Source organism: Gopherus evgoodei, chromosome 3, assembly GCF_007399415.2.
Source record: "Gopherus evgoodei ecotype Sinaloan lineage chromosome 3, rGopEvg1_v1.p, whole genome shotgun sequence".
Classification (NCBI taxonomy): domain Eukaryota; kingdom Metazoa; phylum Chordata; order Testudines; family Testudinidae; genus Gopherus; species Gopherus evgoodei.
The window spans coordinates 93,470,143-93,485,015 of NC_044324.1; the positions used below are offsets into that span (position 1 = coordinate 93,470,143).

The 14,873-nt window shown below is 45.4% G+C and overlaps 1 protein-coding gene across 1 annotated transcript in view; it reads left to right on the top strand.

The window, feature by feature from the left end:
- LOC115648449 overlaps nucleotides 1-14,873 on the top strand; it is a 150,139-nt gene that overhangs the window by 24,777 nt on the left and 110,489 nt on the right. Inside the window, 3 exon segments of the mRNA XM_030556084.1 lie at nucleotides 12,536-12,645; nucleotides 12,894-13,029; nucleotides 13,135-13,338. Coding sequence (XP_030411944.1) covers nucleotides 12,536-12,645; nucleotides 12,894-13,029; nucleotides 13,135-13,338 — 450 coding nt within the window.

Sequence of the window (14,873 nt, forward strand, 5' to 3'; positions counted from 1 at the left end):
AAGCCGATGCCCACAAGCGATCCTCACGACTCTTGCCTAAAGTGCCTCGGGGAATCGCACATCTCCGACAAGTGCTGCAATTGCAAGGCCTTTAAGCCACGGACTAAAAAGGAGAAGGACTTTTGATTAAAGACTCTCCTTATGGAGGCAGCCCTTAACCCTCCGTCCTTGGCACCAAGCACTGACAGTGCTCCTCTGGCACCGGACTGCGCCGGCTCCGCCAACACACCTTGTCACCGGCCTTCTCCGGCACAGGGACCTGACCGAAGGCCTTCAACTTCCTCCACACCTTTGGTGCAGACTCGTCCGAATCGCCCGGCACCTACCCCTGCCGTGGCACCGACGACTGTGGTACCGTCGAGTCCGGTCCAGGAGAGCTCCCTGATGAGACCCATGGTCGAGCTGATGGTCCCCTTCACGCCGGAGACATTCTCCTCGGCCTACCACATTTCAAATAATTATGAAGCCTGAATATCAGGAACAAAGGTTAACAATCTGGATGAGCTGCATCTCCTGATACAAATGGAGCAGTTATTAGATGGTATTCCTGAGGAAATAGAAAGGTACATCCTAGATGGGAAACCCAAAACGATAATCGAGGCGGGGGAGATTGGAGCCAAATGGATGGAAGTGGCAGAAAAAAAAAACTACAGTCAAGGGGAACGAATACCCCAGAGGGCACACCGACAATAAACCCTACAACCGAGAACAGCCAAAGACCGCACCTACAACCCAAGGAAAGCCACAGACGCCCTATTCTTCCACCTCACCAGTCTCCAGTAACCCACCTCGACCCAGTGATCAGTCAGCTGGAAGATGCTTTAAGTGTAATGAACTGGGACATATAAAGGCCAACTGCCCAAAGAACCCCAACTGAGTGCAGTTCATTACACCACCCTCACACCAAAGATCCCCAGGCCCAGATGCCTCTCAAATACCCTTGGAGCGAAGGGAAATTTTGAGAGTAGGCGGAAAGAAGGTTACTGCGTGGAGCGACATGGGGGCACAAGTGTCAGCTATCCACCAATCCTTCGTCGACCCCAAATTCATCAACCCAGAGGCTCAAGTGACAATTTACCCCTTCATGTCACAAGCTGTAGATTTGCCTACAGCTGAACTGCCTGTCCAGTACAAAGGCTGGTCAGAAAGGTGGACTTTTGCAGTCTATGACAATTATTCCATACCCATGCTACTTGGGGAAGATTTGGCCAACCAGGTGAAGCGGGCCAAGAGAGTGGGAATGGTTACACGTAGCCAAACCAGGCAAGCTTCCAGACCCATTCCTGTTCCTGAGCCGTCCACAGGAAACCCGTCTGTGCTACCAGAAACCCAGACAGAGGTAGTGGACCCGGATTCCCTGCCAACAACGGAAACAGCCACAGCACCTCCAGTCCCAGGCCCGGAACTGGAACAGCCCCCAAAACCAGCACCAGCGCCAGCAATCGCAACCACATTATCAACCTCACCGCCAGAAGGCGCCAGCGAGCCAGAACTGGCAGAAGCAACAGACAACCATACCGAAGAGGCTCAGCCAGAGCCTGAAATACCCCCAGGTGCACCACCAGAGAGCGGTTCACCAGCAACGGAAACAACCCCATCACCTACATCGCTTCCAGAGGGACCAAGCCCAAGTCCACAGTCTGAGGAAGAACTGATGTCTCCAGCTTCAAGGCAACAGTTCCAGACTGAGCAGGAAGCAGATGACAGCCTTCAGAAAGCTTGGGGGGCGGCACGGAGCACCCCATCACCTCTCAGCTCTGCTTACTGATCCCGGTTTGTGATAGACCAAGGACTTTTATACAAGGAAATATTTTCTGGTGGACACTGGGAAGAATGGCACCCGCAAAAACAGTTGGTGGTTCCAACAAAGTACCGGGGAAAGCTCTTAAGCTTAGCCCATGATCATCCCAGTGGCCATGCTGGGGTGAACAGAACCAAAGACAGACTGGGGAAGTCCTTCCACTGGGAGGAGATGGGCAAGGACATTGCCAAGTATGTCCGGTCTTGTGAGGTATACCAAAGGGTGGGAAAGCCCCAAGACCAGGTCAAGGCCCCTCTCCAGCCACTCCCCATAACTGAGGTCCCATTTCAGCAAGTAGCTGTGGATATTCTGGGTCCTTTCCCAAAAAGACACCCAGAGGAAAGCAGTACGTACTGACTTTCGTGGACTTTGCTACCTGATGGCCGGAAACAGTAACTCTAGGCAACACCAGGGCTAAAGCTGTGTGCCAGGCCCTAACTGACATTTTTGCCAGGGTAGGTTGGCCCTCCGACATCCTTATAGATTCAGGATCTAATTTCCTGGCAGGGACCATGAAAGAACTGTGGGAAACTCATAGGGTGAATCACTTGGTTGCCACCCCGTACCACCATCAAACCAATGGCCTGGTCGAAAGGTTTAATGGAATCTTGGGGGCCATGATACGTAAATTCATCAACAAACACTCCAATAATTGGGACCTAGTGTTGCAGCAGTTGCTTTTTGCCTACAGGGCTGTACCACATCCCAGGTTAGGGTTTTCACCATTTGAACTTGTGTATGGCCATGAGGTGAAGGGGCCATTACAGTTGATGAAGCAGCAATGGGAGGGGTTTACGCCTTCTCCAGAAACTAACATTCTGGACTTTGTAAGCAACCTACAAAGCACCCTCTGACACTCTTTAGCGCTTGCTAAAGAAAACCTAAAAAATGCTCAGGAAGAGCAAAAGGCCTGGTATGACAAACATACCAGAGAACGTTCCTTCAAGGTAGGAGACCAGGTTATGGTCTTGAAGGCGCAACAGGCCCATAAGATGGAAGCATCATGGGAAGGGCCATTCACGGTCCAAGAGCGCCTGGGAGCTGTTAACTACCTCATAGCATTTCCCAGTTCCTCTCTAAAACCCAGAGTGTACCATGTTAATTCTCTCAAGCCTTTCTATTCCAGAGACTTACAGGTTTGTCAGTTTACAGTCCAGGGAGATGATGCTGAGTGGCCTGAAGGTGTCTACTACGAAGGGAAAAAAGACAGTGGCGTGGAAGAGGTGAACCTCTCAACCACCCTGGAACGTCTGCAGCGGCAACAAATCAAGGAGCTGTGCACTAGCTTCGCCCCATTGTTCTCAGCCACCCCAGGACAGACTGAACGGGCATACCACTCCATTGACACAGGTAATGCTCACCCAATTAGAACCCCACCCTACCGAGTGTCTCCTCACGCCCAAGCTGCTATAGAACGGGAGATCCAGAACATGCTACAAATGGGTATAATACGCTCATCTACCAGTGCATGGGCATCTCCAGTGGTTCTGGTACCCAAACCAGATGGGGAAATACGCTTTTGCGTGAACTACCGTAAGCTAAATGCAGTAACTCGTCCGGCCAACTATCCAATGCCAGGCACCGATGAGCTATTGGAAAAGTTGGAACATGCCCAGTTCATCTCTACAGTAGACTTAACCAAGGGGTACTGGCAAGTACCGCTAAATGAACCTGCCAAGGAAAGGTCAGCATTCGTCACCCATGCAGGGGTGTATGAATTTAATGTCCTTCCTTTCGGGCTGCGAAATGCACCCGCCACCTTCCAGAGGCTGGTAGATGGTCTACTAGCAGGACTGGGAGAATATGCAGTTGCCTACCTCAATGATGTGGCCATTTTTTCAGACTCCGGGCCCAAACACCTACTACACCTGGAAACGGTCTTTGAGCGCATCAGGCAGGCCGGACTAACTGTTAAGGCCAAAAAGTGTCAAATAGGCCAAAACAGAGTGACTTACCTGGGACACCAGCTGGGTCGAGGAACCATAAACCCCTTACAGGCCAAGGTGGATGCTATCCAAAAGTGGCCTGTCCCAAAGTCCAAGAAACAAGTCCAATCCTTCTTAGGCTTGGCCGGGTATTACAGGCAATTTGTACCACACTACAGCCAAATCGCTGCCCCACTGACCGACCTGACCAAAAAGACCCAGCCAAATACAGTTAAATGGACTAATGAGTGTCAAAAGGCCTTTACCCAACTTAAGGCGATGCTCATGTCTGACCCGGTGCTAAGGGCCCCGGACTTTAACAAACCATTCCTAGTAACCACCGATGCATCTGAGCGTGGTATAGAAGCAGTTCTCATGCAGGAAGCAACGGATCACAAATTCCATCCTGTCGTGTTTCTCAGCAAGAAACTGTCTGAGAGGGAAAGTCACTGGTCAGTCAGTAATAAGGAATGCTATGCCATTGTGTATGCCCTGGAAAAGCTACGCCCATATGTTTGGGAACGGCGGTTCCAGCTACAAACTGACCATGCTGCGCAAAAGTGGCTTCATACTGCCAAGGGGAACAACAAGAAACTTCTTCGTTGGAGTTTAGCTCTCCAAAATTTTGATTTTGAAATTCAGCACATTTAAGGGGCTTCTTACAAAGTAGCTGATGCACTCTACTGTGAGAGTTTCCCAAAATACACTGGTTAAAAAATTGTCCTTCATATGTAAAAGTCTTGTAGTTTACATACTTAGTAGTATATGTAAAGGGTTATGTGTTGTTGTATTCATCTGTTTCTTCAAAAGTTCTAGGAAAAAATCAGTGCCAGTGATGTTTCCCACTGTCTGTGATTTGGGGGGCGTGTCATAAACAGATAGCTAAGGGTTAATGTTCTTTTACCTGTAAAGGGTTAACAAAGGGAACCAAACACCTGACCAGAGGACCAATCAAAAAACAAGATTTTTCAAATGTCCAGGGAGGGAAGTTTTTGGGGGGGTGTTCTTTGTCTTGGTTCGGTGGCCCTCTCGGCTCTGAGAGTGATCTCTCTATCTCCAGGCTTTCTAATCTTCTGTTTCCAAGCTGTAAGTACAAGGATAGTAAGACAGTAGGTTTATATTGTTTTTTTGTATTTACATGTGTGTAGTTGCTGGAATGTTTTAAATTGTATTCTTTTTGGATAAGGCTGTTTATTCATTTTCTCTTTTAAGCAATTGACCCTGTATATTGTCACCTTGATACAGAGACCATTTTTATGTTTTTTTTTCTTTCTTTATATAAAAAGCTTTCTTTTGAAGACCGGTTTGTTTGTTTTTTCCCCCCTTGTTGAGACTCGAGGGAATTGAGTCTGTAGTTAACAGGAATACAGAAGGGGAGAGGGGGGAAGGGTGGAATCCCTTTGTTTAGATTCACGGAGCTTGAATCTGTATATCTCTCCAGGAACCCAGGGAGGAGGGGGAAGGTAAATGGTTTATTCCCCTTTGTTGTGAGACTCAAGGAATCTGAATCTTGGGGTCCCCCAGGGAAGGTTTTGGGGAGACCAGAGTGAGCCAGACACTGGAATTTTCTGGCTGGTGGCAGCGATATCAGATCCAAGCTGGTAATTAAGTTTGGAGGTTTCGTGCTAGCTTCTCATGTTCTGAACTCTAAGGTTCAGATCTGAGTAGGAAAATTATGACACGTGCCCATTCATGAAATCTGTTGTGCAGCGACCTGGTCCTCGGTCCACACCTTTGCCTCCCACTATGCCCTGGTTCAGCAGCCTAGGGATGACGCAGCCTTCAGCTCCGCCGTATTACACTCTGCGACATCTCACTCCGGCCCCACCGCCTAGGTAAGGCTTGGGAATCACCTAACTGGAATGGATATGAGCAATCACTCGAAGAAGAAAAGACGGTTATTCACCTTTGTAACTGTTGTTCTTCGAGATGTGTTGCTCATATCCATTCCACACCGCTCTCCTTCCCCACTGTCGGAGTAGCCGGCAAGAAGGAACTGAGGAGCGGGTGGGTCGGCAGGGGTATATATCCAGCGCCATGGCGGTGCCACTCCAGGGGGAGACCTGCCGACCCACCGGAGTTGCTAGGGTAAAAATCTTCCGACGAGCGTGCCCGCGTGGCACGCACACCTAACTGGAATGGATATGAGCAACACATCTCGAAGAACAACAGTTACAAAGGTAAGTAACCGTCTTTTTTAGAGGTAAAGACATGAACAAATTATCTTAGAATTAGTAATGGGGCCCAGTTGTCTTACTGCAAATTCCCCTGAAGCAACTGCTATATGTGGATTGTTTTTGTTTGGTTTTTTTTTTGCTTCCTCCCCATCACAATTCCTGTGACTAATCCCTGAATTTTAAAAATATTAGGCTAACCAAGACTTATTGCTCATTCCTCCTTTTGTGTCAGAAGGCAGTTAACACCTTTCACGCTAACAACTCTTGGTATATGATGTGATTTTATGTTTTAATCTCTGAACTGCCTACATCTGCAATCAGATGCTCCACTTGACTTAATGTCAAGTCTAGTATTGTTTCCTTTTCTGTTGGTGATTGTTCATACAGCATTGAATGTTTTAGGAAAATGATGGCTGTCAAGGGGAATCACTATTCTCAAACTGCCCTATTCTTATGAGGTAAAACCACATCAAGTGTCAAAGAGGGGAACAGCACCAAAACTGTATGAATTTCTTTAAAGTGACAAGCTAAATGCTCAATTTTATTTTTCTGGTGAGATTGTATGAGCCCCCCCTTAGAGGCAAAGGGATCCTCTCAATAGATGCCTTTATACACTTATCATTTCATGTGACTGTCTCTCTGATTGGAAGAGGACTGGTTGGCACATTCTGTGAAATCAACCGTTATCAAGCTTATTAAATGTTGTTGTCAGATGTTGAATGGTAATGAATGACTTGGAAAGATTGTAGCCACACAACTGGAATATAGTCCTGAGAGACCAAGACCTCAATGGGAACATGATGTCAAGTGCTTTCATTGGTAAGTGCCTAAACAGCCACCTCAGTCCAAGAGAACCATTCTGTGGTTACATCCTTTACCAGTGTCTTCACGAAACTTCTCCAGACAAGGGTTTAGGTCACCAAGCTATTTGTCACGCTGCCTTGGAAGAAAAATACAACAGTGGCAATTCTCTTGTCTGCATACCAACTCTGCAAGGGCTGAGCCCAACAGTCTGCTTTGGCATCGATATATCCTTTGCTTGAAAAATCAGAGAAGACCAATAAAATCTCTCATCAGATACCTTTACTTTTTAATGCAGTATTGAAGGTAGTAATGAAACTCAAGATCCAAGCTGCATACAAGACTCCCACTGACTTCAGTGTGTGCAGTGGAGCAGTCAAATTGACTGCAAACCTGAATCCTAACAACAAGGAAAGAACAGACTCATCATCCCTTCAATGTCCTGTTGCCTTCTAAAGAATACAGATTTCTGATGCCAACTAGCACTGGGTGCGTGGGTGGGTAGTTTAAGAAATAAATGCCAGTTTTAACATCAGTGTAACTACGTTGACTTCAGGGGAGTAACTCCTGAAGTACACTAGAGAAAGCAAGATTGGAATCAGGCCTTGATGGAGGTGGTGATGGATGGGCAGTACTAGCTACTTTCCTGACTAATCTTTACATTTTTTTTTAGTTTATTGTGGGATTGGAAGGAGTCTAGAAAAACAGACATCACTACTGTTTTGTGTATTTGGTTGTCATGGTTTTTGTTCCCATGGCAACTGAGTTAGATTATTAGGGGATAGCCTAGCCTGCTTCAGCCGGTTAGGTGAGCTCTGTGTGTGTAAATAAATGGTAGTTTTGTTAGCTGTCTGCTGTCTGGCCTCAAGTGATTTCTTCCTAAACCAGCTGCCCCCAAGGATATAACAAGTGGCGACCGATGGATGGGATTCCGGTCCTGCTCCAGTAACAGAAGGAAGTAGAAGTCAAGGTAAAAAAACAAACAAAAAAACTGCTTGTTTGCACTGACTGTGAAAGTGAAACTAAAAATCATGGCTACTCTGACCAGGCCACTGGAACTTTTGATGAGAATATAGAGCAGTGGCATGTGTATACTGAGCTTTTTGAGCTTTTTGTTATTGCAAATGACATTACAGAAGCGAAGAAGATGCCAATATTCTTAAGTGTTGTAGGGGCTATAACCTACTCCCTGCTACGCAGCTTACTACACCCTGTTAAGCCTGAGACCAAATCTTACAGTGATGTTGTGGAAATCCTGGGGTCCCATTTTCCCCCAAAACCACTGGTAATTGCTGAAAGATATAGGTTCCACAAAAGAGACCAAAAAGAAGATGAGACAGTTGTACAATTTGTAGCAATTTTAAAAAAGCTAGCAGAACACTGTGAATTTAAAGAGATGTTAAATGATGCCCTGCGTGACAGGTTAGTGCATGGCCTGTACAGTGAAGCTATACGGAAGCGCCTATGAACAGAGGCTCAGCTTACATTACAGAAGGCTGTTGATATTGCTGTCTCCATGGAACTAGGTACAAGGGAGGCACAATACATTTGTGCATCCCCGGGGTGCAAAAAGTGTCACAAGAACCTACCCACAAAACTGTGCAGAGTCAAGAATATTACCGCTGTGGTAAGCTGGGTCACCAGGCATCAGAATGCTGGTGTAAGGACCTGGTGTGTCGACACTGTGGCAAAAAGGGACACATTGAGTGTGCCTATAAACAAAAGAAAAAGAGGCTTGTGGTCTGGCCAACAAAAAGAGGAACCCTACATACGCTAGAGCAGACCCAGGGTGATCAAGGTGACACCTCATCGCAAGCGAAAGTGCCACTGCTTGTTTTGTCTTTGGCAGTGGGCTCACATGAAAACCTATACGCATGGAACTGGACACCGGTGCAGCCGTCTCGCTGGTCTCCGAGACTGTGTATAAAGAAAAGCTACAGCATCTTCCGCTTAAGGCAACAAAAACTGTTCTGAAGACATGTACGGGAGAAGCTGTGCCCATGTTGGGCCCTATTGATGTTAAGGTGATGTTAAGGTGGAGCTCAATGGACAGGCTGCTAAATTGCCACTGTTCGTGGTGAGAGGTAACTGCCCAGCCTTAATGGGTAGGTCTTGGCTTGGGAAGATTCAGCTGAACTGGGCAGAAGTGCACCGGATGACTAAAGAAGAAACCAGTCTAACCCCTATACTAAGGAAACATACTGCTGTTTTTGGAGATGATTTGGGAAGTATGAAGGGAATCACTGTGACATTGAACATTAAACCTGACAGTCCACCAAAATATCTGAAAGCCCGAACTGTGCCATATGCCATCAGGCCAAAAGTTGAAGCAGATCTGGAGCGCCTGGTCACCAATGGAGTCTTAATACCAGTTACCCATAGCTCATGGGCCACTCCTATCGTCCCAATAGTGAAGAAAGATGGCTTTCTCTGGATTTGCAGTGATTTTAAAGTCACTGTCAACCCAGTGTTGTGTGCAGAGCAATACCCGCTTCCCCGCATCGATGACCTCTTCACAGGCCTGGCTGGAGGACAAAAGCTCAGTAAGATTGATCTGAATCAAGCATATTTACAGATGCACATCGATGAAAAGTCCCAAGAACTGTTGACTATTGTGACTCATAAGGGGCTTTATCGATACTGTCGCCTACCCTTTGGAATAACGTCTGCTCCCGCCCTGTTCCAGAGGGCTATGGACCAGATCTTGTGTGGCTTGTCAGGAGTTCAGTGCTATCTGGATGATATCCTGGTCACTGGAAGGAATGAAGAGGATCACTTAAAGAATTTAGAGGCTACCCTACAAAGACTGGAAGAGTATGGCCTACGAGTTCGCAAAGACAAGTGTGAATTCTTCAAGCCCTCTGTTGAATATTTGGGACATATCATTGATTCTGCAGGTCTTCATAAGGCCCCTGCAAAAGTTAAAGCTATTGTGGAGGGTCCCCCACCTCGAAATGTAAGCCAGCTGCGCTCGTTTCTAGGACTACTGAACTATTATGGAAAGTTCATCTCACAGTTAGCCACACTGCTAAAACCACTTCATGAGCTCCTGGGGCAGAACAAGGCCTGGAAGCCTGTGATGTTGCATTTAACAAAGCTAAGGATGCATTGCTAAATTCTGAAGTTCTAACGCACTTTGATCCATCCTTACTCCTACAATTGGCCTGCGATGCCTCCCCTTATGGAGTGGGAGCAGTCATGTCACACATTATGCCTTCGGGAGAAGAGAGACCTATTGCTTTTGCTTCACGCACTCTAAGCAAAGCAGAAACTAACTACGCCCAAATCGAACATGAGGCATTAGGAATTGTTTTTGGAATTCGGAAGTTTCATCAGTACCTGTTTGGGCAAAAGTTTACTCTTCTCACAGACCATCGACCTCTGACGTCAATTTTTGGACCCTGCACAGGCATTCCCCCATTAGCTGCTAGTCATATGCAACGTTGGGCATTGTTACTTTCAGCACACACACATGAAATCAAATATAGGAAATCCACTCTGCATGGCAATGCAGATGGCCTCTCAAGGTTGCCTTTGCTGGTCAAACATCAATATAGTGCCTAAAAGGAAATCTTCTACTTTGAACAGGTAGAGAATACACTCGTCACTGCTACTCAGATAAAGAAGGCAACTCGCGTTGACCCAGTATTGTCCCAAGTTATGGACCTGGTGCTGCATTAAAAATCTCGACAAACCTCTCCGGTCTCACCCGACCTTGTTACCTACATGTCCAGGAGAACGGAGTTATCGGTCCAATCTGGTTAGTTGTTGTGGGGGAGACGTGTCATTATTCCACTCCACTGAGATCACAGATGTTAGAACAGCTACATTCCGGTCACTGTGGAATAGTGCGCATGAAGGAAATTGCACGAAGCTATTTCTGGTGGCCTGGATTGGACAGTGCTATTGAAGAGAAGGCAAAAGCTTGTATGTCATGTCAGGGTATGAGGAATGCACCCCAGTGGGTGCCCCTACACCCATGGGACTGGCCTGAAAACCCGTGGCAACGTATTCACATTGACTTCGCTGGCCCCCTTGAAGGAAGCATGTTCTTGGTGGCAGTAGATGCCCATTCTAAATGGCCAGAAGTCTCTATAATGCAGTCCACTACTGCAGAGAGTACTATCCAAAAACTACGGGGACTCTTTAGTCGTTTCGGTCTGCTAGAACAACTTGTGAGCGACAACGGATCGCAGTTCGTTTCTCAGGAGTTTCAAAATTTTATGAAGGCAAATGGGATACATCACATCACGTGAGCACCATATCATCCATCCAGCAATGGATTAGCTGAAAGATTTGTGCAGAAAATGAAACACGCTTTGAAATCAGCAAGGGGACAACACTCCATTCAAAAGCGTCTGGATACCTTCTTACTTTCCTACAGAAACACACCTCATGCTACGACCCAGGCATCCCCAGCCTTTCTAATGATGGGACGACAGCTGCGCACTTGCTTTGATCTGCTGAAACCTTCTGAACCCCGACAAATTGTGCAACATCAGCAGCAATATCAAGTCATCAGACGAGCACCCAGAGCAAAAGACCGAACCTTTAGCCCGGGACAGCCAGTTTTGGCTCAGAATTATACTTCCAGAGCTAAATGGGTCCCTGCCACGTTCATCACTCAAACAGGACCTGTTTCCTACACAGTCCGGACTGCAGAGAATCTTACCTGGCAGTGACATGTAGATCAGCTGTTGCCAGGTCATGCCAGTCCTCAGGACACATCTGCAGTTGAGTGGTCTGACTTCACCTCTTCCAGTGAGACACCGAATCACCTGTTTCTGACTGTTCTCGTCCATTACTGCTGGCAGCTGAGATACCCCTTTGCCCAGCACGAACTGATACCACCTCCTCACCTGTTCGTGCTGCGGACCCTGAGCCCATGGTACTTTCGGGTGCAACAACACCAGGAGTTTGCCGTAATCCACCTAGAGACAGAAGGCCTCATTGGCTGGATCTTTAGCTAGGGCGAACCCACGGTTATGGGGCAAAATAATCCCCAGGGTTTAGCTGGGAATGGAGGCAGTCTACCCTCCTTCTCTAGTCTAGTGTGTGTTTTATTTAGGATATGTTCTTATTGAGGGGGAGGAATATGTTGTGTATTTGGTTGTCATGGTTTTTGTTCCCATGGCAACTGAGTTAGATTATTAGGGGATAGCCTAGCCTGCTTCAGCCAGTTAGGTGAGCTCTGTTGTGTAAATAAATGGTAGTTTTGTTAGCTGTCTGCTGTCTGGCCTCAAGTGATTTCTTCCGAAACCGGCTGCCCACAAGGATATAACAACTTACAAAGTATTTCAAAGATATTATCTACGGCTCTGAATCGGGGGAAGGGGGGAAACACTTATACAGTTCCAATTACTATTATGATAGTGTCCTTAGGAGTCTGGGTTTGACCCTTCATTTGTATGTCTGCATATAGGCTCGGAGGAGGTCCAGATGAGAGAGAATTACTGGACATTCCTCATTAAGTATAAATTAAGGTTTATTCTAATGTTGGCTCCCTTCTTGATTTGAATGGGAAATCGGTGGCTTTAGGCCTTTTGAAATTCAGATACAAATAATTGAAATCTACTAAAAATCCATTTAGAATTGTTTCCAATCAACTTTTTAGTTGAGGGATTTACTTGCTTCCAATCTTCGTATGTGTCAATACTGATGTTTCCCTTGCTGTAGCTCATGCTAGTCTCCAGTCTGGCAATAAGCTCTCTGGAGTCCACCCCTGGACCTCTGTTTTTTATGATAAGGCCTTTGTATAATGCTGACAACAAGAACGGTCAGCATATTCTCAAAACCCATTTTTGAACTTCTTTTTTTTTTTTTTTAAACAGGATCAAAACACAGAGGATAATAATCCTGCTGTGGCTATGAATGAGAAGGGTATGGAAACTATCAGTCTCAGCAACAATCCAGCATCTTCCAGGAAGAAGAAAGAAAGAGGGTAAAACTATATTCTTCTTATTAAAAAAAAATAAATGCTTCTACTTGCCCCATCTTCAAAGTGTGACTCTGCCAGAAACAGTAGTCCTCTCTTCTGTATTTTGTTGTTCTATGCTGCAGATTTCCATGGAGTTAATTCAATAGACAGTAGTTCATTTCTAGACAGGACATGAAGGGCTCTTTAATTTAGATGGGTTTTAGAAATCAATTTGAGGAACAATGACTTAATTTTCTTCTGTCTGGAAAAAGGTATAGTTACATAACCACCTTGCAGCTGCTGGGATTAGATGAGGGCACAGAGGCCAACGATAAGGACCTGATCATGAGGAAAGGAGCCTACTTGTCCTTCCTTTACTTGCGTCACCTGAGAATCAGAGAGCTCCAGGTAAAAACAAAAGCCTGTGTCAGAGTTAATTTTTCAAGGGCGCAACATCTGTGTAATCCTACCTAAGATATAGTAATGTATGTTTATGTATCTCCTTTGTTTCAGCGGGTCTGCCTGGGAATCCTGAACTACTTCAGATCTGTTGAGCGAACTTTAACAATCAGCACCTCAGGTCTCACCCTGCATGCTGGTAATCTAATCCCCAGTGCTGAAGATACCTGTTGGGTAAATGCTATCAAAGGAGGCATTGGTGTTTCTGGTGGTCTTGGTTCTCACTACTATGTCCATTATACACCAGCTGACTTCAAGGTGATCTATTCAATAACTCTATAAAAAGGTCATCCAAAACATAGATTGAAATAGGAATATGTAATATGTTCCTCTTTTGGTTTTTTTTTTTTTTTGGTCTTTTTATCTCTCCATTGCAAACTTTGTTGTGATAGCTCAGCAATTTATCCTATCTTAATTGCATTTATCCTTCTCCTTTGATTCTTTACCTGACAACTTTAAGACCTGTTATCTTGTGACCTGGCATGGCCTAAAACTGGGAGGTATATGCAGTTGTTAAGGTTTTCCTATGGGGGACACAGCGTTTGGTTCTAGCCTGGGTACCCTGAGATACCAGACCTTAATACTGTGTATGGAAAAAGCTGTTTTAAGTAATACTTTGAAACCTCTAGAAGTATTAGTTACAGGATTTGGTTGTTTTTTTTAATCTTCCTCTGAGGTCTGTGTAGGTGGAATGCAGTAACTATGGCGCTTGGCTTTACAGGTGAAGGTATACACAAAAGTTTCAATATGATTTTTAAGCATTTTCACATGTAAACATTTTTTCCCCTCTGTAAAATATGTGGAATACACAGAACACTATTATAATATTATTTATCTATAACAATGTGTTTGTGCTAAGAAACCTGTTCAGAGTAAGCTTCAAAACTTGCTGCTGGCTTTACTACTGTAATGCTGCCAAACCAAATTCATGTGCAGTAGCATAGCACGTCATTGTGTGTTCCCTGGACATAGAATCATAGAATATCAGGGTTGGAAGGGACCTTAGGAGGTCATCTAGTCCAACCCCCTGCTCAAAGCAGGACCAATCCCCAGACAGATTTTTACCCCAGTTCCCTAAATGGCCCCCTCAAAAATTGAACTCACAACCCTGAGTTTAGCAGGCCAATGCTCAAACCACTGAGCTATCCCTCCCTCAAAACTGAGTATATACTGCATCTTCTCTCTCTCTCAGAAACATTGGCTCCTTTTTTGCTTGAGAAATACTTCATAGTACCAGTTGGATGAACTACTTCACAGCAAGATTATGATGAGTTCATTTGCATAAGGTTTCTTTATTTTTCTCTCCTTCTTGCCCAAAATGTAGAAGGTGGTGTAAGGAATGACCCTGACCACATTTTCCCCAGCACTCTGTGTTCTGGAAAGTGACTGTTAAATACTGTGTGTGTGTCGGGGTCAGAGGGAGGGTGTAATTATGAGTGATAGTGAAATAATCAATTTGCTTTCCCAAGGTAATTCAAAGGTACTGATGTATACATTTTGAACTTCAACTAAAGCCAAAATAAATATTATTTACTAAGCCGACAGCAGTTCAACTGGCAATGCAATTGGTAGCACATCCTCCAGTGTTTCCCTAACAACAGTTTCTAATACACAGTGTATTAGAAACTGTTGTTAGGGAAACACTGGAGGATGTGCTACCAATTGCATTGCCAGTTGAACTGCTGTCGGCTTAGTAAATAATATTTATTTTGGCTTTAGTTGAAGTTCAAAATGTATACAGTTTCATTAATACACTGCAAAGGCTGTCTCTTAGGAAGTTTATAACAATAATA